This window comes from Anguilla rostrata, chromosome 2 (genome assembly GCF_018555375.3).
Source record: "Anguilla rostrata isolate EN2019 chromosome 2, ASM1855537v3, whole genome shotgun sequence".
In the NCBI taxonomy this organism is placed as follows: domain Eukaryota; kingdom Metazoa; phylum Chordata; class Actinopteri; order Anguilliformes; family Anguillidae; genus Anguilla; species Anguilla rostrata.
Window position 1 is genome coordinate 17,193,406 of NC_057934.1, and position 21,097 is coordinate 17,214,502.

A 21,097-nucleotide genomic window follows, 5' to 3' on the forward strand; every position below is an offset into this window, starting at 1 on the left:
GAAATATTATTTCCATTTGTTTTATTTAGGTTGTGGTAATCATTTAATAGTTTTTATTCAATGATGCCATATGTGTGACAGGGGAATTTCACAGTGGACAATGGTAATCTGAACATAACATAACATAACATAACTAATACTATTACAATGCATTATTCGTCTAAGTAAAGCCCACCATATTTGTCAAGTACATAACTGGTTTCTGTGCATCTAAAACACAAAAACGTTAACTATCCTCAATGTGTGTTAGAGCCAGAACCTTTTTTCATAATTTGACAGAAAAAAAATAAACATTTTGAAAGATCCTGGAACTTAAATTTGATTTGTCAAACCAGCAGCCTTTGGAAGAAGAGCTGGCTCACGTTGGAGGAACGGAAGCCAGATAGTGTTGATATCAGCCAAAATCATTTTTAAAAACTGGGCAATATGTCACTGGACATGGAGGAATGCTTGTAAATGATCTTCATTTTTTGCACACGGCATACCATTGTTTATTATGTTGTTTTCAGTTTTTACTTTTTGATTTGGATGATGTAACACTGTTGATCTCAGCGCTTGGAAAGATTTTTATAACAACAAAAACAGGCGCCAAATACATGTTATGACATACATAGGCTGATGTCCTTTTGAACGCTATTTGCCACACGGCTATAGATGTGTAAAACACTTCAGTAGACATGCTACCAGCCATGAGACACGATCGAATGCTCTGATGCCCTTCTCTCGACACAACGATTCTGTATCAGTTGAAGGCCAGTTCTCACAAAGTGCTTAGAGAACAGAGCCAAAATAAAGAAATTCCCTTCCCACAAATTGCTGTTCCAAACCTTCAACTGAATATTTCAGACCTTAAATTTACTGATTGGAACCACTCATTCCAACCTCCAAAAGAATACTTCATATCCCCTGTTATTTCAGAATTATACATTTGATTGCAAATCAGAGCACTCAGATTCATAGCCCTTACCCTCAAACCACAAACTGGAACCTTCATCTGAACTAATAATTCCAGGGAGCAAATTATGTAATTGAGTGTTTGATTGGAAAAGTGGGGGTTGTATTATGAAATTGAGGGTTCTGAATAATACACTGAAATGACCATTAGAAAGTATTTATTAGAGGGCGATTTTTTTCTCAGTGAACTCAAATGGTTGGTGTGGTAACAGGCATATTTGAGTCAGATGTGAAGGCCATCAGTACCTTCGGCGAGGAGAACCTTGTGTTTTGAGGTAACTTGTGTTTCAACAGGAGTTCATTTTCACCTGATGTTTAGTCCATATTTTAAAATATGTTTTTAAATATTTTTTATTTTATATTTTATTTGGAATATCCTGTCATATGCGTAGGCCTGTGCCATCATTGCCACATCCTTTGCTATTTCAGACAAGCATGTGGTCTCCCCCTGGGCAGCCGTCACTTCTCATCACCCCTCAGTCCACCGTCAGAGCTGCGCCGTCATTACACTGGAGGAATACTCTTTGGGCCTGATTTACTGTAGCATATTGCAAAACCTTTTAGCACACACAAAGCCAACAACATGACCAGTGATTGGCCATGGTATTTGTTTGGCAACAATCATTGGTTGTGTTAGTTTTGTGTGAGCTAGATGGTTTTGCACATGCTAAAGGTCTTCAGGCCCTGTGCAGCCTGACTGCAGGGTCTGATTGACCAGTGGTGTGGCTATTGGGTGATGAGACAAGGATCCCTCTGAATTGAACTGCTAAGCACTAGCCAGTGCCATAGCTAATAAACCAGCACCTTGAAGGGCTGTCAGACACAGGATTCTGTGACAAGAACCGCAGTCATTTTTCAGAAACGTTTGGTACTTTCAAGGTCTTGTGTTGAAAGAAAAAATTCTGGATTGTCGAAATAAGTATATTTTGATCTGATTTCAGTTTTACGTTTTTATCATTTATGAAATGCCAGGAGTGGGAAACGATGGCTGTAAAAACCGTTTCAGGGCATTCAGAGGGCTTGTTAACTGGGCTGAATAAGAGGGATACCAGGAACAGCAGTAAAAAAAAGTCCTCAGGCAGGCCAGATGGATCTTCTGTGTCAAAGTATTTTGATCACTTTGAATTTATTGTGCTCTCATAGAGCCCTGTCAAAAGCCTGTTAGCCTCGGCTTTCCCTTCTCTTGTTTATTCTAAGTGGTTGGAACACTCTGTTATGTTTGCTGTTAGCGGTAAGCCCTGGTGTGCACATTATATCTGGCTGGTTGCAGCAGAGATGGAGTAATTCAATAGCCAATACTCCCAATAAGCCAATATTCCAATACTCCCTGTTAGAAGGAAGGGGTAGGATTCAGAATGAACACTATTAAAGGAAATATTTTGGAAATTCTCTTTAAAATAAGTGTCTGGAAAAGGTAACAAATGCAGAAAACTTGACCTCACCAACCTTCGCATTTTAGAATTTCATTCCAACCACTAACAACTTGTAGCCTTTACCTGAGCGATATGCCATATAAACAAACCTAAGTAGAGAGTTTATATAGCCAAGTATGCTGGGGGCGGGGGTGATATGGACATTATACACTATACGGCACATGGACCTCATTGGGCGATTTAATTGTTTTTATGCTTGGTTGGGAGGGAAGACCCACTACTGGCCAATCAACACATCAACAGAAACCTGGAAGCCTTCCAATAAGCAAAAACAATACAGCAAAATTTCACTTCAACAATTAGGCAGGAGAAGACTACAGGCTGCAGGAAAAAATACAGACAATTAATTTGTATCAAATTCTCAACATTTTTTTTCAGACAGCTATGAAAACATAAATTGAACATTTGTACCATTTTTGTAATCTTGTGGTCATTTTGGTCTGCAATACCCATCACTCCAGCTGGGAATTTAAACCACTATTTCTTAAGATGAGGGGAAGGGCAAGCAGACAGATAGATTGGTTCTTCACTACATGTATATTTTTTTAATGTATACTTTTATCACTTGAAGACTTGCACGAACACAAACATGCGCACATACATTTATAATTCATTGTTTTTTCTTCATTGTTTTTCTTGAGGCTTTGTGTACAGAGAGGCCTAGTGAGGGCAACATTCCACACTGCCGAACAAGCTGACCAAAACTTCACGAAGTTTTCTTAACCAACAGGTCATCCTTGAAGAAGATAGGCTCTACAGCTGGCCACTCAATTCAAATAACAGTAAATAACAAAGTCATAAGAAGCAGGAAATGGCAATCCCATCTTCCTAGAAAAAAAGAAAAAAGTAAACCTCAATATGTGAGCTATGAAGGAGGGAGGCCAGTGCTGGAAAACCCAGGGCAGGATGAGACAGGTTGTCAGCCCATAATGTGCTTTGGTATTCAAACTCTCCTTGCCAATGACTTTGCCAATTGGATTTATGTACCTGCACCAAACATATTAATCTCATCAATGGGCTTAACTTATATATTACAAAGCGCCTCAGTGCTGGCCCGGCTGAGATAAATTTCATGGCGTTTTGAGAGAGGAAATCAGGTCTCGTTTCACTTTATTGCTTTGTTTTCCGTTTATTCGCTTAGCAGATGCTCTGACAGTGTCCAGGATGACTTGCATGTACAGCAGCTGACTGTTTTATGGGGTAAATTCTAGGAAGTATCTTTGTCGAGTGTAGATTATAAAACCATGACCCTGCCATAGATTTTGAAACTGCCACTATCTGGGTACAAGTCAAGTCTGACAGATACTGCATTGCTTTTCAGGGGAGAGCCACAGTGATAAACTCATCTGCCAGAGGACTGTATGAGAGAGACCTTCAACTTATCTGCATTGCTGCCAGCAGCAAACCCCTTTCCACACTGTAAAAGAAGCATGAGTTAACACTTATGGCAGCTCTAAATGGTCATTTTAAACATTTTTCAGATGCCTGTGAAGGATGATAATGACGTACGTCTTACATCAACTGACTTCCACTTAAGCCTTTGTATAAGAGGAGGGTATTTTGTTTGAACGTACTACACATTGGAAATATAGAATGTACGGTGCTTTACTGGAAATAATCCATGCTGAAACTTCGAAATATTGAGCATGTGTAAGAGAGAAAGGCAGAGAATATGAAGTAGATAGAACAATAACACAATAGGAAGAGAAAAGAAATCTTTCACATCAGACATTCAGGCCCAGTACCACTGGCTTGCCCACTCACGGCACCGCGATCTGAAGTCCCGCTGGGCTCTAGTGACTGGCCTGTGTGTCACACCACTGTCTGTCTTTACGCGGCCCAGCGAGGGGACCATGCAAGCTGGCAGCAGAACGGGCATTAAAGGCCGGTCTCGGTTTTGCGAGTGGCGGGGGGGCACGGACCGGCGCACCGGCAGACGAGAGGCTAATCCCCTTTCCTGGCAAGGCCCGGCGAGCTGAATATCACGGGGCTCCGCGCTCCAAGAGCAACAATCGGGCCGGAACAGCGTGCTCTCGCTGGAATGCCTTTCTCCTCCCGCTCCCCGTCTCCCCTTCCAGCCGCCGCCTCGGCCCGCCGCCGCCGCGCCTTTGAAGGGCCCGCCGGCGCTTAATCAAAGTGACCTTTTCCTGGGTAAACCGAGCCCGCTGGGGGCCGCGCCGCAGGTATGCCAGGTGACATTTCGCCGTCACCTGCTCAGGCTGCGGCTGGAGACAAGGAACAAGAGGCCACAGCTGCGCCCTCCGCGAGCCAGAACCGCCTGAGTGCTTATCACTGCAGCACATTAGGCCAGCGTACACGGTGTGCTGAGTCCTAGTTGACCGTGATGCCTAAACGTCACATCTGATCTTTAAATTTAGGACAGCTACGTAATGGGTGCAAACGGTGTGAATGTAAGCTATGATATTATTGTAGCTAACTAGCCAGATAAAACAGATTCAGCCTCCCTTATACAGCAACTTCTATACAAGGAAACAAAGCAGATCAAAGAGCTAAAATGGGTATTAAACTTAAAATTAAACGATGAAAAGGACACTTCACCATTTTGTATGTATTTCACCTTTGAAACACAGAAGATCTTTGTTTGAGCAGGTTTCAGAACTGATTGACGAATAATTAAGAAAAAAAAATGTTCAGGTGCTGATCCGTCGAGGGCTTTAAACACAAGTAAAATTTAAAAACTCAAAAATTAACTGGTACCCATTGACTTTACTTCTGTAGAAATATGTGTACTAATTTTGGTATGGGAAAGATTTCATGTAGCTACTGTATTCAGTTAAAAGAACAAGCCATAACTGTAGGCTAACCTGCTAGTGATAGAAGTGTGGATTCGTTTTTCAGTACCAGCCTTCAGTAAAAAATGGTTTAACTTTTGAAATGGCTCTAACATTAAAAGACATTAAAAGATTGTTACACTTCACAGTAAATATGAGGTTGAGAGCTCAAATCAGTGTCTATAACAACTCCAAGGTTCTTTACTTTAGACTTGTTATCTGGAAAAGTCAGTCATATTATATGTCTGGAGAGCAGCACAGCTGAAACAAAGTAATGCTTAAAGAATGATTCATACAGTGTTACATCATAATTTAAATAATAAAATAAAAACTTTATTTCACTTGTTCCTGTTTTTTTTAAAACTTACTGCCATGATATTATGCATATTAGTCATTAATTTTTACTCTACTTATGGTATATCTGGTATGAGGCAATAAGTAAATTGCTGCATTGTTATATAACACTCCAGACAGTAAGTGAGTCTGAGCCGGATCTGACCCAAAGTTAGCACTGAAAGACTGGAATCGATGCAGATCCAGCCAGGAGTCGCTTGATTTCTGGAACTTATCAAACTGATGTTAAGAAAAAAATTGGGCCAAGCAGTATGCTTTTACCAAGCACTGCAGATTTGGCCAAATTTTTTGGGATCATGATAACAGTAAGAATTGTGAGACTTATGCTAGTGATACTTATGCACAGACAGCATTTTGGTTTTGTGACAGGACTATAGCAGAGAACAGTGGGCAATTTAAAAGAGTATGATTTTCACAGTAAATGATATCCCTGCAGTAAAAGAGGGAATGATTTGAAAAGTATTTGGGATTACAGTGACAAGTTGAATTAAATTCTGCTGACTTCAAATACAGAAGATTTCAGCAAAGCATTGTGGGTTAATCATTCATCAAAATGCGCTGTCCCTTGACATATTTCCATTTACATGCTCTGTTTCTCTAATCCTGATTTGAACTTCTGCCTGTTTTTTCCAGTAGATTTGGAGATGTGGCTGCTTTTTGATTGTGCTACAAGCCATGCTAAAAACAGACAGAGCTACAACAAAAACAGAAGTGCAAATAGGCCTTGAAGAGGCCCTATTTAAGTGTAAGAATTATGTGTATACATCTGTTCCTCACCACCCAGCCCCACCCACACAGCTTGTGAATGCTTTGTCCTTCACAGTAAATTAGGAGCAATTGAGATCTAATTGGCCAGTTATTCGCACAGCACGGGTAAGGGATCTAGGGCTTAGTGCTGGATAGCACCTGTAGCAGCAGTGGAGCCAGGCCTAGCTCTAGCCTCAGTGCTACCCTAAGACAAAAGCTGATGCTGCCACTGGTGCAATTGGGGATCATGCGGGGGGACCACAGCTGGTGCAATTGTAGACTAGTGGTTCACCACCACTGGTGACACAGGGTAGCTATATAAACGAGTCAGTGCACGCCTTCCTTATGCTGTACTTTTTTAGACTTTTCATTTACAAATGCCTGATACTTTCATTCTCTCTTTCCTCAATTTGGCCTCAAATGAATATGTCAAAGAACTGCATTCATAAACGCTGGATTCAAAAAATCCACACTTAACCATTTTTGGCAAAAACTCTTTACCAAATGAGTCCTGTCCAACAAAAGCATGTCTTTCCACTGTTCAGTATAGTTGCTGTTTTTTCAATGCCAATTTAATCACAATTCATTTTGTTCCTTCAGTCGTCAAGTCTGTATATAGCCATTACTGTCAGTGCACTTCTTGAAATGGGTTCCACGTTCTGGAACAATCCAGAATGTGGAAATGGTCCATGCACAAGAGGTTCAGTTTGCTTTAAAAAACACTGTCTCTTCTGTCAGTTTTTATTACATCCCTGGTCATATGAACAGATACATGGAACCCTGTGGAAAAAAATATCTAGCCAACCTGCACAACACACAGCCAAGTATTCCTCTACCATTGAAAATGTCAGGGCTATTCACTTGGACCAAGGTTTAAACTAGTGTTTATTTTTCCACCGAGTACCCAGTGAACATTTTTGTGGTGAAAAGTTGGTGAAAAGTCAGTGAAACACTGTCTAGGCATTCAGGTGAAAACCCAGCTACGTTTGGTTGAAAAGTGAAAGTTTTCAATAAGGCTAGGATGTAATCAGGCTATATCTGTGTAAAGACTGAAGCTACAGTATATTGGGGCATTGCTTCATTTATGTCAAAATATCTCTCAACCTACAGTAGATTTCCACCCCTCTGGACATCCAGATTCCAACTATTGCTCACTGCTCATTTTACCTTTATCAAGTAGACCAATCTCAATATTAATGGATCTGAAACAGCCACAACACACTCACTAGCAGATATATAATCACATGTGCCCATATTAAAGTATGCTCACACAAAATACAGAAATGAGCGACGCACATGAAATGTGCAGAGTGAGTTTTGTCTGGAAACTCTTGCTGCAGCTGACCATTGGCCAGCCTCAGCAACCACATGTCTCATACTCAACCAATTGCATACATTGATCTTTATATGTTCTCATACTCAACCTATCACATGTGCACATCATTACCGGAGCACCGGTAGTCAGACCTCTCAGGTGCTACTTATTGCCTGCACTGATCTTTGCATACTACGCTTGCTACAGCACACAGAATTGCTCTCACCCTCCACCACCTGAGGTTCCACCTGCTGTTTGGATCTGCTTGTAGGTACTGGGAGGTTTTGGTATTTCTCTTGTTTAGTAGTGGATATGTATCATGATCCCTGTTTGATTAGTGTAGGCTGGTGTGTGCACATATGTACATAAAGCAGATCCATTCATCACCAAACCAAAAATAATTACATTGCACGTCAATTAACAAATTTAATCAAAATGCACGAGTTGTCCGGACTTAAATACACAGACATGCAAACATACAGCATGTTATGCTGTAAAGTGATAAGTGGTCATTTTGTTGAGTCATGTGCAGAGTCCGACAGTGTTGCGGGTTTCTCCTGACTCACTTTGAAGACAGAGATTCTCTGTGAGACACCACTAGACCCAACCCTCTATCCCGATTGAAGTCTGTCACTGTCATTCCAGCAACATAAAGAGCAAGAAGTGCTTTAAGGACACACACTGACAGAGTACATACTGCCTGCTGGGAGAGAGAAACAGCACAGGAGTGAGAGAAACAGAAGGAGGGAGATGGGGCGGGGGAAACAGAAATATCATAAACTGACATGCTTAATATTTCAGCATTTATATTGAAAATATTATTTTTCAAATGCAGTGCCAAGAAAATGTCTTATTTTTATATTCATATTTAGATTAATTTTACAATTTAAACATACTTAAATCATGGATTTTCCAGGTGGGGTGTCATCAGGATAAAAAAAATAATGGAGCGCAATAAATCCAGCCTCAGTCTCTTGGGACACACCGAACCACGTTGGCCCAGCCAAACTGCCTGAACAGCATTCAGAACAAATGAACACATTACATATAATTGCAGACAGAAAAACTATGGCCGCTGAATCCATAGCAACAGCTGGTAATGTGAGCGATGCATTGGGACAGTTTTTCATTGTGTTATTGTAAGCATTAGGCACAGTAGTATAGATTATAAATTACTGTCATTGGAGCATAGCTGGAATCCTCAGAGTCGTGCATAATTGGCCACAATGTTGTCGAGTTATGGAGTTTTCAGTCAGCAGGGTATTCCCTGTCGCATAGTGTAATAGCAATTCCATTGGTCGGTTAGGCTCCTAAGATTTGAAAATACATTTGGGCATTCAAGTATGTTTATAAGGCATAATTACTTTGACAATGAGGCTGGTATAGAAATTGTGCTAGACTAATTTTAGATAATAGAGAAATGTTTCACTGGTACAAGGTGTGGCTTTAAATATTAAAGCTACATCATATGTAGATTTATTGTGCCATCTAGTGGTAAATGGGGAACTCATTTTATTATCAAATGTCTGACAATTATAAGCAAAGACAAATTGTCCAACTCTCTCTGAGATTATTTGTAACTGTTTCCTCTCATAATGGCCTAAATGACCTGAAGTGCTTTCCACCTCATTCTCTCTTCCATTGAAGAATATTACAGGATAAAAATATGTTATACAATCAATCAAATTTTGTATGGGGATATCAGCCAAAACTGCCAGAAATGTGCCTTTATGCATTCACTCATACCCCATATACCAAAAGCAACAGAAAAGTTGTGGGGCTTAACACCTATTCTTGCAAACAGTAATTTTTTGTCACACATTTCAAGTGTGCCTCTGCTGCTCATCTGTCCCATGACTGTGGGGCTCCTCTCTGTCTTCCACACTGACATTTCCAATCAGTGGGTTGGCATCCTGCCTATGGGAGCCCTGCCAGAAATGGACTTCACTTCAAATGTATTGTTCTGCACTGCACACTTTCATTCCCAATAAAAACATTATGCAGAAAATGATGGAAGAGGGAGGTTTCATGAACCTCAAAATGGGCGGAGCTTATTATGTTCTATGTGTAACTGATCTGTTTAGCTTCAGAATCCCTAAGTTTTCTCATTGGTTTGAACAAGTCAGTGGTTCAGAGTACACTGAAACCTCACCCACTATGGGGTTCATGATGCTCACTCAACCCTCTCTATTTGCAGTGCTTCTGTAAATGCCCATTCAGTACCCCCTTAACACATTTTGTAGCCAGGGTAAAACTCGAATAGTACAGTTGCGAGCATTTCAGATTAGGAGAGTGCAGTGCTTCAACAGCACTGTTCCAGAATTAGACGCTTTCATTTTTAATTCAACACACAGAGTTACTATGCTCCATTTAATCCACTTTAACTGAGTTCTCTTTGTCCTGTGGAAAGAAATGTGGCTTACCAGCACTCACACAGTAGGGCGACTGAATCCTGGGAAAGCCTTATTCCGGTCTCCTCTTCCAGGTTAATGTACTGGAAACCTGGCTGGTTTCATTGTATGTGGATCTGGAGGCACAGCATGGCATTGCATGGAAGCAATGCTTTTCCAAAGCCCTGCAGTTGTCAGTGCATATGCAAATCACAGGGATGTTTTGGTTTAAGACATGCCTTTCCATTCATTTAAAGTGGTCAGGCTGGACAGCAGTTGGCATTGTTACCTGCCTGTCAGGCATTTCACTTTTAATCCAGATGGAATTTACCCACAAGCTACAAAGGCACATACGCCCAGTTTCCTAAACTATTGTATTCAGTTTCCTGTCATTAGATGCTTTCTGACCTGGACATTTTTACCATACAATACATCCCATTGTGAACACACTGAACAGAATGAGTTATTTTAATTGATTTTGACTACAGGGATTATTTCTTCATCAATGACCATATGAAACTGTCAGCTCAGAGATGTAATGTCACAAATCTTCTTAAAAACTCATGCATTTTGCCAAGTCCAGTGTTCCAAATGTCAAGTTGGTTATTTCTGATTTGCCACATGGAGTAATACAGTTCAACCGTTGTTTTTTGGGAGTGAGACTATCCAGTCATTCACATGGAAGTCAGTAGGCAAGGTGGTGGTGCCAAATGTGAACAGGGCAATTCTTTGGTCATGCGACTTAGGGAAACTGTCTATTTGAGGACCTCCCTCTGTAAGCAATGTTGTTGAAGAAGACTTCCAGCTCTCTTTCATTGTCAAAATGTGCCACATTGACAGTGTGAATAGGTGAACGCCTGTGAAACTTTCCAGAGGAAATGTCCTGGAAAAGAGACACACAACAGTGGGGTAGGGTGTAAGGTCAGCAATCACACAACATGATTTATGTAGGACATCAGTCATCTGAAATTAACTGGTTTAGTAACCCGGTGTGGCCATGGTGAGACTAGGTTACTAAACCAATTCATTTCAGATGACTATTATCCTAGGCGTAGCCTATTCCAGTTGCCAGAGATGATGTCCATCCTTCTGTCTCCATTAATATCACTTGACACTTGATGTTAAACTGTATAGTGTGTCAGCTCCGTAAAGGCCAGGTTGACACTTGAGGCTAAGCTACCTAGCGTGTCCGCTCTGTAAAAGTGAGCAAGACATTTGAGGCTAAGCTACCTAGCATGTCAGCTCTGTAAAAGCAAGCTTGACACTTGACACTAAGCTACCTAATGTGTCAGTTCTGTAGCAGCCAGCTTGACACTTGGCGCTAAGCTCCCTACCCAGCCCAGACATCCGCATTTAATTTAATAAACTCTGTGATTATACTTGACCATTTAAAAAGATGTAGGACCATATCAATGGCTAGTTATAGGATTGCCTAAAGAGGTATGTTTTAAGCCTACACTTAAAGACAGAGAGTGTGTCTGAAGCCCACACACAGAGAAAGATTGTTTCATAAGACAGGGGCTCTATAAGCGTTTCGAGGCCAAGTTGGTGCAACCAGACAATAAAACGTTACAGCAATCAGGCCGAGAGGATTCAAATGCATGAACCATTTTCTCAGCACCCTGGAGGGACAACATCTTTCTTAATTTAGATATGTTCTTTAGGAGGAAGAAGACCACTCTTATATTATAATACTATTTATGTGGGCCTGAAAGGATAGATCTGACTAAAAAAAGAAGAAATTTATATATAAGGAAAATATAAATATAAAATATAAATTGACTTTCCTTTTTGCCTTCAGGGATTTTTTTATTATTATTATTTTTTTAAATGAAGTAATGCAAGCCATTAGCCGTTCCAACAGCGCCACACCGGTAAAATCCACAAATGAAAACTACAATTCCCAGACATGATTCCCATGATGCTCAAATCTGTCATGACGTCAACAGAAAATGGACAGATCCAAACATCCGGTGGTGTGCTTTGTGGGGATTTCATTTGCTCAAGCTAAGGATTCATATCAGAACTATCAAGGTATTTGTATGTACGAACAGCGTGCACACATATGAAACCGATTTAAGTTTTCTTCTCGTAACTAGCGAGCTTTTTAAAAATAATTATTATTTTAACTTACCATTAGAGTAACGTTAGCCAGACCCCTAGAAAGAGGCTAGGCTCTGGCGTTAGCTAGCTGTCCGTGTGCTGCCATTATTGAGTGACAGGCCCTCCAGGAATCTGTTTTTCATTTGAAATTAAAATATTTAATTAAATAAGAGGAATTCAGAGTGTCCCTTGGTCTTGAAGGTGTTTTTTCTGCGTGCAAAAATTACTGTACTAGGATTGTTAGCGTGAACGTTCGCTGAGGTGGTTGGATAACTCGAGACTGAACGTTATTTAACGCTCACAAACAGTGAAGGCTTAGTGCACAGTGAAAGCTTATCTAACGCACATTCTTTGACTATCCAACTTGACTAACTTAATTTCAGCAAGATGAAAACCAAATGTGAACTAAGTTAACTAGGTTACATTGCTTGCTAAGTTAGCAATCTAGCTGGCTAGCAAACTCAATCTATATTTTATGTAACATTAGCTAGCTAGCTAGGCTAGCCTTCTTGTTAGCCTGGTAGCAAACGGTACGTTATTCTATCATATACTGTCAGAAAATTAATTATATTTATAACTTCTGACAATATATAATAGGCAAGCTAATGTCAGTTAGTAATTTATTTTGTAACATGCTATTTCTTAAGGAAACAGTTATGACTGGATTTGTATATAAAGAAGTATTAAACTGATTTACGAATAAAGAGTTATTTTTAATTTAAAAATGTTTTATAAGATTTTTTATAAGAAATTCCAAGTGGCTCTGCATACCCACAAGTTGTGATTAATGTCAACGATTGTTCAGATTTGGGTATTGAAACCATCCATCCTTCTTTATATCTTGAATAAAAAAATGAATATATATATATTGTCTTTTCTGACCCTTCAAAACATTGATGCAAGAATCCAGTTGTGGAGGAGAGCTGTCTGCTGGTTTTCCTTATATTTCAGCATCAGTGAGTCATTTAGCCAAGTTGTTGATTGGCCTTCTGAGGGCCTTCATTGGTTGTTGATTGAAAGGAAAGCACAAATACCTGGATACACTGTAGCCAATGTAGCCTTCCAGGGCTTAAACCATCTGTAATGTACAACAGTAACTTTTGTAAATGTGCAATTTCTATTGGATTACAGTAAATGGGTGCATGATTTTACATGAAAGCAGCGCATTGATGAGCACTTCAGCAGTTGCTGGGAGTACACTGCTTTGTTGTCCAGAGTCTGAAACGCACGTGTGGGTTTATGTGCTATCCCGTGGTTTTACAGAGCCCATTTTATGATCTATTTCAGGCTGAGCCTCCAGTAAGTGATGGAGCAGGAGGGGGAAAGGACCCCGGAACGCTCCAAGAAGCCCGACATAGCGCTCTACGTCCCCAAGAGACGGCAGGAGGAGGGGGGTCCAGCGAAAGAGGCCCCCTCTAACCCCAACCCCTCCTCCAAAGACAAGGCCCAGGCCGCAGGCAAGCCGAAGGGCAGGCCCCGCTACAGCGACAAGGGCAGGAAGAGCAACAGCAAAGGCAAGAGGGACAGAGGCGGCAAGGATGGGACAGCGACCGACGCCCTCTCCAATGGTGACGCGGGGCAGCAAGGGACCGAAGGCGCACAGGCCATCGACGGAGGGCCTCGGCCGGGGGCCCAGACGGAGGGTGGGACAGGGGCTGATGTTCCCTCTGGGACACTTTCGGAGAAGGATGGGGAGGGTCTGCAGAATTGCAGTGACCCGTCGGGTTCTGAAGCGCAGGGGGGCGGGGTGGGCAGCTTGCCCGGGGAAGAGTCCAGTCAGCAGGGCTCTCTGGAGCAACAGGAGCCGGACCCAGAGGAGGAGAGCTGGGACACCCTGTTCAATGACAGTGGCGACTGCCTGGATCCTCACCTGATAGAGGAGGTAGGCTAACACATCCCTCACAATAGTCACCTGCAGAAAGTCCTGCGTGTTATAATCCCTCATATAGTTTGTCAAATAGGTGAACAGTGTCAAATAGGCACAGTATCCTTTGCATAAGTAAATAGTTTGCTCAATCAGCAGGGGTCAGCACTGTTTATACTCTGAAGATCCAATCAGATTTCATATATCTTTCTGTATATGACAACCGCATTATATGATAACTGCATCTCACAGAAAGAACAAGAGTTCAGGGGGGTCACCCTTTTTCCAAACAATGTCGCAGTGCATTCAAAGACTCACCGATCTGCAGATTTTGCAGCTGTTAAATTATACTTTTTTTCTGTTCAGCTTCCCTACCCCTACCACAGAAGTATGGAATTGGAAGCTTTGATCATTTCCAGCTTTCAGGGATTTTCCTTACTGATACTAATTATTTATACCTTTATTGTGTATTAGCCTGAAAGCATAAATGTACTTTGTTGGTTTTAATTTGTTTTTCTTATGTGAATATGCCATAAACGGCACTCTTTTATTTTATTTTTTTGAAAGTCAAAACATGTTTTGTTTTTTTGCGTTCTAGCATGAGTGATGCATTTTTGTTTCTTTTGCCCTTGGACAAGCCATCCTCACGTTTTCCATGTCTTGAGCCACTCGAGTGGTTCAGTTGGAAGCAACTTTTAGTCTATAAATGGCAGTCAGATTCTGTTATCCCATCCTGCTTTTTCCAGGTGACTCTTTCCCCTCTCTCCATCATGGTGCAGTTTTTTTTTCCACTCATTAAGTGTGGAAATCTCCTCATTTGCCTTGTGGACTAGTCGAGACTCCAGGCACTGTAACTCTAAACGTCTGGAGAAGCCAGCTATAGTCTTTGAGATTATCCTGATCCTGATTGGCTCTATTGTAGCCAGCTTTGTGTTTTTGTCAGACATTGATTTGGCTTGAGTTGCCTGCTCTGGTCAGAAGCCCATCTACATGTTGACTCTCCAGATCTCACTGCAAGCTGGGAAAAAGAAGCAGTCGATCCAGGAGTCGCCGTTCAATTACTACAACTGGGACCCGGAGGGGGAGCCGGAGCTGGAGCTGCGAGACGACGAGCTGTCCAACATCGTGGAGATCTACGACTTCCCCAGCGAGTTCAAGACCGAGGACCTGCTGCGGGCCTTCCACTCCTACCAGTGAGTCCCTCTGCCCTGAGCCTGAATGAATCAGTAGTCAGCTCTACTAGTGATTCCCTCCGCCCTGAGCCTGAATAAGTCAGCATTCAGCTCCACCAGTGAGTCTCTGAGCCCTGAGCCTGAATGAGTCACCAGTCAGCTCTACCAGTCAGTCTCTCAGCTCTTAGCCTGATTGAATCAGTAGTCGGCTCTACCAGTGATTCCCTCAGCCCTGAGCCTGAATGAATCAGCAGTCGGCTCTACCAGTCAGTCTCTCAGCCCTGAGCCTGAATGAATCAGCCGTCAGGTCTACCAGTGAGTCCCTGACCGATGAATCCTCTATCAGCTCTACCATGAAACCTTTGTTAAGCCAGCAACTGACTATCTGAGTGTCCCTACAACACAGAATTTGGTCCTTCCGAAGTACCTGCAAATGACTATGATTCTAGAGATGCTACAATCGAGTGTGCACATTGGTCGTGCTGCCACATTGCTTTTACAAGGCCTTATTGCCTCAGCATGAGTCCAGTTCCAGTCCACTCTGCCACTAACAGTTGTAGTAGGACAGTAATAAGCATGAAGTTGGCATGAGCTTAAGAGAGAGCTGTGGCCTCCAATGGCACAGTAAAGCTGGAAAGGGCAAAAGCGCTGTGATAGCGTCAGAGCGGTAGACTTACACCATGCGGGCCAGCTGATGAAGCGATGTTTAACCGTTACATCTTCTCTCTTTCGTGGGCAGGCAGAGGGGCTTCGACATCCAGTGGGTGGATGACGCGCACGCTCTCGGACTCTTCTCCAGCCCCATCGCGGGTGAGTCTCTGACAGACGGGGGGCGCTTGGCGGGGTTTCACGTCGCTTATTGGAGATCCCTTTGTCCTACACCTGCCTCAGGACAGCTAGGCAGTTCCAAGTCCAGAGGTTAAGCAGCGCGCACCTTCTACCACGGTGTTCCTCAGGCCTGGTCCTGGAGGTCCGCGGCTCACACCCCTTTTTCTTTGCAAGCCCGCGCTCGGCCAATCAGTCGAGGCGGTCTGTTATGCGGCTGGCTCAACTTGCTCCTCAGGTCCTGAATTGGGTTTTGGTTTTAAGGTGAAAACGGATGCAAACAGACCGCACAGCCAGTGTTGGGCATCAGTGTGAGTTACAGTGCACACACGCTCTCCACTGCCGCCCCTACCCATCTTCCCCCGCTCTCTCCCCTCTTCAGCCAGAGACGCCCTCATGTCCAAACACCCCATGATGAAGGTGCGCCCCCTCTCCCAGGCGTCGGCCGCCACCAAGGCCAAAGCCCGCAGCTGCTCAGGTAACTGCGCTATTAAAAGCGCGCTTATGTGTACACTGCTAACAATGCACCAGTATGCCAGAGCTTCTTCCTGTACAACACACCGCAGCAGTTCTTTGCAGAGTTCTCACTGGAGCTTGGAAGAGCTTCATTTTGGAAGTGGGACATGGAAGGTTATGAAAGGGCTTGATAGTTGTGAATGTTCGCTATAATGCGTAATGCTGTTGGGGTATGCATTTTAGTAAAATCCTCAGCTGTACAGCATGTAGCCCGTGCAATGAATGTCAAAACTGTGGTAGGGCAGAATCGTTCCAATTAAATCAAATTGCTCTTCTTGCAGCGTTTTATGCGTATGAGATTGTTCAATGATACAAAATAATATCTTGGAAAAATTGGTCCTTGTTAAATGAAGGATGTGGCAGTAGATGTATATGTGTGTGTGGGGGTGGATTCTTAAGTGAAATGTGTCCCCCTCTCCCAGACTACCTCCTGCCCGCTAAGGAGCGCCCCCAGACCAGCGCGGCCCTGGCCCGCAGGCTGGTCATCGGGGCGCTGGGCGTGCGGAGCCCGCAGAGCCGCGACGACAGGGAGGCCGAGAGGAAGAAGCTGCAGGAGGCGCGAGGTGAGAGTCTCCCACCATGCCCTTATCTGACCGCCCCTTTCTTTCTCCCTGTCATCTGTCCTGTCTGCTGCCTCTGCCTTCATGCCGAACCCACCCTGAAGCCTTTACCTCTTGTCAGTTGGTGGCCTCCACCACTAGATGGAGCTATATTTCAAAGAATACTCTTAGCTAAGGTTCATTATAATGTGTATAAGTCCTAGATATCCACGTTTAACTAGACAGGAAAGCGCGCCTTCCGCTAACTTAAACTTGTAAACCCCCGGAAGTAAGTCTACTGTGCGTGTTGAGGGCAAAACATTGGAGCTTCCGTTGAATTGAATTGGGAATATCAGACATTTGAAGGCAAAATAAAACTTACCTGATTGTATTTTGAAACGTTATTAACAATCATTACGTTTCATATGAAAAGCATATGTAATATATAAATATATATATGTACATTTTAATCAAAATTTTCCCAAAATGTCTGGACCAAAACAACCATTGTTTCACAAACCACTATACATAATGAAATTTGAAATGAATCATCTTGATTTTCTACATTGAATTCAATGGGCAGCAAGCTCTTTTTCCTTCAACATTGTGCAGTAGAGGCTAGTTTCCTGTTACTTCCTTGGCTTCACCACCTGGAACCTCCTACCCTCTCCAGTTCCTACGTACGCTCTGTGGTATTAATTTGTTGTGATTTGTGGGTGAAAAGCAATAGCAATTTACAAAAAAAAACATTACACCTCCTCCCCCTACCAACTAAGCATCCTGTATTCTGTGTGGAAGTTGTTCTCCCCTGTCCACCCTATAATCAGCTTAATTCAGCAACCTTGTAGCCTTTACAGTTAGCCCACTTTCCTGTTTCCTTTCACAGCCAATCAGCCATGAATAACCAATCTCAAATTCACACACCCCATCACACCCTCGGATCACATGATTTGTTCTGTGATAATGTATGAATGTATAAATGTATGTAGATGTTTTGAGAAATGGATGGAGTTGTTTAACCCCAGAAATTGTACACTTTACTTCCGCAGAATAGAATTGAAAATGGCTGTGAAGCACACTGAGTTCGTGTTTCTTTTTCCTTTCAGAGAAAAAGCGTCTGGAAGCTAAACAGCGCGATGATGCGTGGGAAGGGAAGTGAAGGAGGAGTGCTCTCCATCTCTCTCTCTGTCTCACACACAGACACACACATGCACCCACACACACACACACACACACACACACAGACACACACACACACACACCCACCCACACACACACACACACACACACACACCCACGCACACACACACACACACACACATACACCCGCACACTCACGCGCACACCCACGCACATACACACACACACACACACACACACTCCCACGCACACACTCACACATACACCCGCACACTCACGCGCACACCTACGCACGCACACACACACACACACACACACACACACACACACTCCCACGCACACACTCACACATACACCCGCACACTCACGCGCACACCCACACACACACACACACACACACACCCCAGTAGGAGATGGCAGTTTCTCAGGTGGATCGCCACAAGTTATGCCACTTGTTTAGTGTACTGAAGTCAGAAACACCAGAATGTTCTGACTTCTGCAGCTGCAGATTTTTGCAGATGGCAGCAGCTCTAGCGAATAGTCATTAGAGTAAGAGAACAGAGCACAAGAAAGCCAAAATCATTTCCAAATTATTGGAAACCAAAGTCCAAAAAATGTTTTTACAAGACTGGAATTCAACTATAGAGAATTCTAACAATTTATCAACAGGGTATGCAAATTTAGAAATTCTTTTAATGGTATTTTCAAACAAAATGTCCAAAGAGAGTCTGAAATGGATATGATGGAGATAGAGAGGGAGATTACTGTCCCTTCCCCAATGTGCTTTCTCTAAAGCTGTACAGTCACTTTAGAAATGTGCTTGAGTGAGGAGAAGTGGTTTAGTTGCTCTTGCCTCATTTATTCTAGTCTTGTACATTAGACTTACCCAGTCCAGTAAGTGACGTCAGGCATTAGGCCCTGCCTCTACTATGTTCACTCCAGACATTTATTCAAGAGCAGGTTATATGTGAACATCTGTATTTTTAGAACCAAAAATGGCTGCAGTATGTGGGTTGAAACCAGGACACAGAACTTGGCGAATCCCTTTGCTTCCGGATGCACAGCTTTGCTGTTTTGACAGTGTTGCCTTCGTTATCCGCTCACAAGCCCTTTTGGCTTCTTTGCTGAAAGGTGATTGGACGGCGCATGGTCGCGAGACAGCGAGGCAGCCATGTTGGGATTCATCCGGAGATAAAGGGCAGGCAAAGCACCCCACAGCAGTCCGTCTGACTGGCCTAGATTCAACCGACTATCTGATTCGCAAGTTATTTTCAGCACAAACACAGTTAAACAGTCACCAAAATGAATCCCCCAAATTGTTCTTATGAAGAAAAAGGGACTGAGGTGTTTATTTGCAAAGTTTGGCCCTGGTTATTCTATTCCCAGTCACCTCGCCTTTTAGGACATGTGAGAAAAATAATTGAATATTTTATTGCTGCCTGTGATTCCAGCTCTAGGATCTGCACTTTTCAGGTGTCATAGAGAATACCTGTGGAAGGTCACACCAAATACCCTTTTCTGCAGAAACACATCTGTCTATCCTGAAAGTGTGTTCATTTTTATACTTTTTACCCAGTATACTGTACATGGTGTCTTCACTCATTTGTGATCTAATAAATAATTTTAAACGTCAACGACTTGTTTCTTATTATTGTTTTGTCGGGGGGCAGAGAGGCATTGAGTTCGGTGATTGGCTCGAGAAAGAACCTTGTCATGAATTGGTCATTGGTCTTTGGGGTTACTGGTTGTTTTATTTGTGAAGGCAAGGCAAGTGATGGAAGAGCTAGTCTTCCTCAAACATGTGCAGCTGCCCTGTACTGACCCAGATATTTCATCCAGTCATACTGTTTGGAAGTAGTCAGCTAGGTAATTTAGTTGGTTCAGTATCAATGACAAGCATCAACCAATGGAAGGTTGTTAAGGCACGAAATGGCTGGCCAGTGTCTGTAAGCAGAGAACCTTGGTTGTAGTAGACGAAGTGATGAGCCGAGATGAGCTGAGTGGCCCGTTCTTATTTTCAGAAATCCTTATGTGGCAGGTCCAACCACAGCTGGGTTCACAAAGCCTCACTTTCCCATCACTGAATATATTTAAGTACTGGAGTTCAGTTTCCTATGTTTTGCTACCATCCTGGTGTAATGTAAAGTCCAGAGGTTGTTGGAGAGCTCAGTTGAGCTTAGCCTGTAATTTTACCTCCCATTAGCAGTTCTTTTCCAGGGGGAGCTCAGACCCCTTGTTCCTGGTGAATGCTCGCCTCCAGCCATACACCAGAACTGTCAAAGCAACCCCAGTTTTGCTAGTGTATTGTTGAGCGCTTCAGTTCATCAAGGTGGTGTTTGCAACAATACTCCATCCCATAGACCTTGGGGTGTGTCGTTGGAAGCGCGTAATTCTTGTGGGCTGACAGTGAAAACATTCCTGGCGTGGTGGACATGACGCCAGATCTGGCTTTCCCCCGGTACAGCCGAACCGGAGCCCCAGGGTGACGCCATCATCCGCGCTTTGTTTGCCGACAGGAGCCGAGGCAGCCGGAGGCGCAGCGCGACGACCGTTGCCAGCAAACACAGACGTCCTTGTGGGGCCGCGCTCCCCGGAGAGCGCCGGAAAGCTCTCCCGTACAAACACACACCTTAAAATAAAAGCCTGCTCTGGCAAACAGGAAACCGGCTCTCCGGGATGAAAGGAGAACAGGTCCACCGGCCCCTCACAGAAGCTCGCATTCTGTTCCCATCTCTGACGGGAAGAACCGAGACTGGGACGCGCAATGCAAAGTTTGGCATCGGACGTGTCCTCTTTCAAGTCTGTCCGCTTGTTTACGTGTTTCAACTAAAAACAAAAAAACTGCTTTTCATAGGATTTAGAGTTCTTGGAATGACCACAGACGTGGGCTTTTTTAAATGGGCAGGCTGAAGTGGTCGCAGTTCTTTTAAGGGGGAAACTTGCACATTTGAGG

At 43.1% G+C, this 21,097-nt stretch overlaps 1 protein-coding gene across 1 annotated transcript; it reads left to right on the forward strand.

Moving 5' to 3' along the window:
- Positions 1–11,909: 11,909 nt before the first annotated feature.
- r3hcc1l (R3H domain and coiled-coil containing 1-like) lies at positions 11,910–19,778 on the forward strand. The gene is made up of 7 exons (XM_064320886.1): positions 11,910–12,019; positions 13,376–13,970; positions 14,958–15,145; positions 15,864–15,934; positions 16,332–16,427; positions 16,888–17,028; positions 18,111–19,778. Exons 2-7 carry the CDS (start codon positions 13,395–13,397, stop codon positions 18,161–18,163), a joined length of 1,125 nt encoding a protein of 374 aa, XP_064176956.1. The 5' UTR covers positions 11,910–12,019; positions 13,376–13,394; the 3' UTR covers positions 18,164–19,778.
- Positions 19,779–21,097: the final 1,319 nt, after the last annotated feature.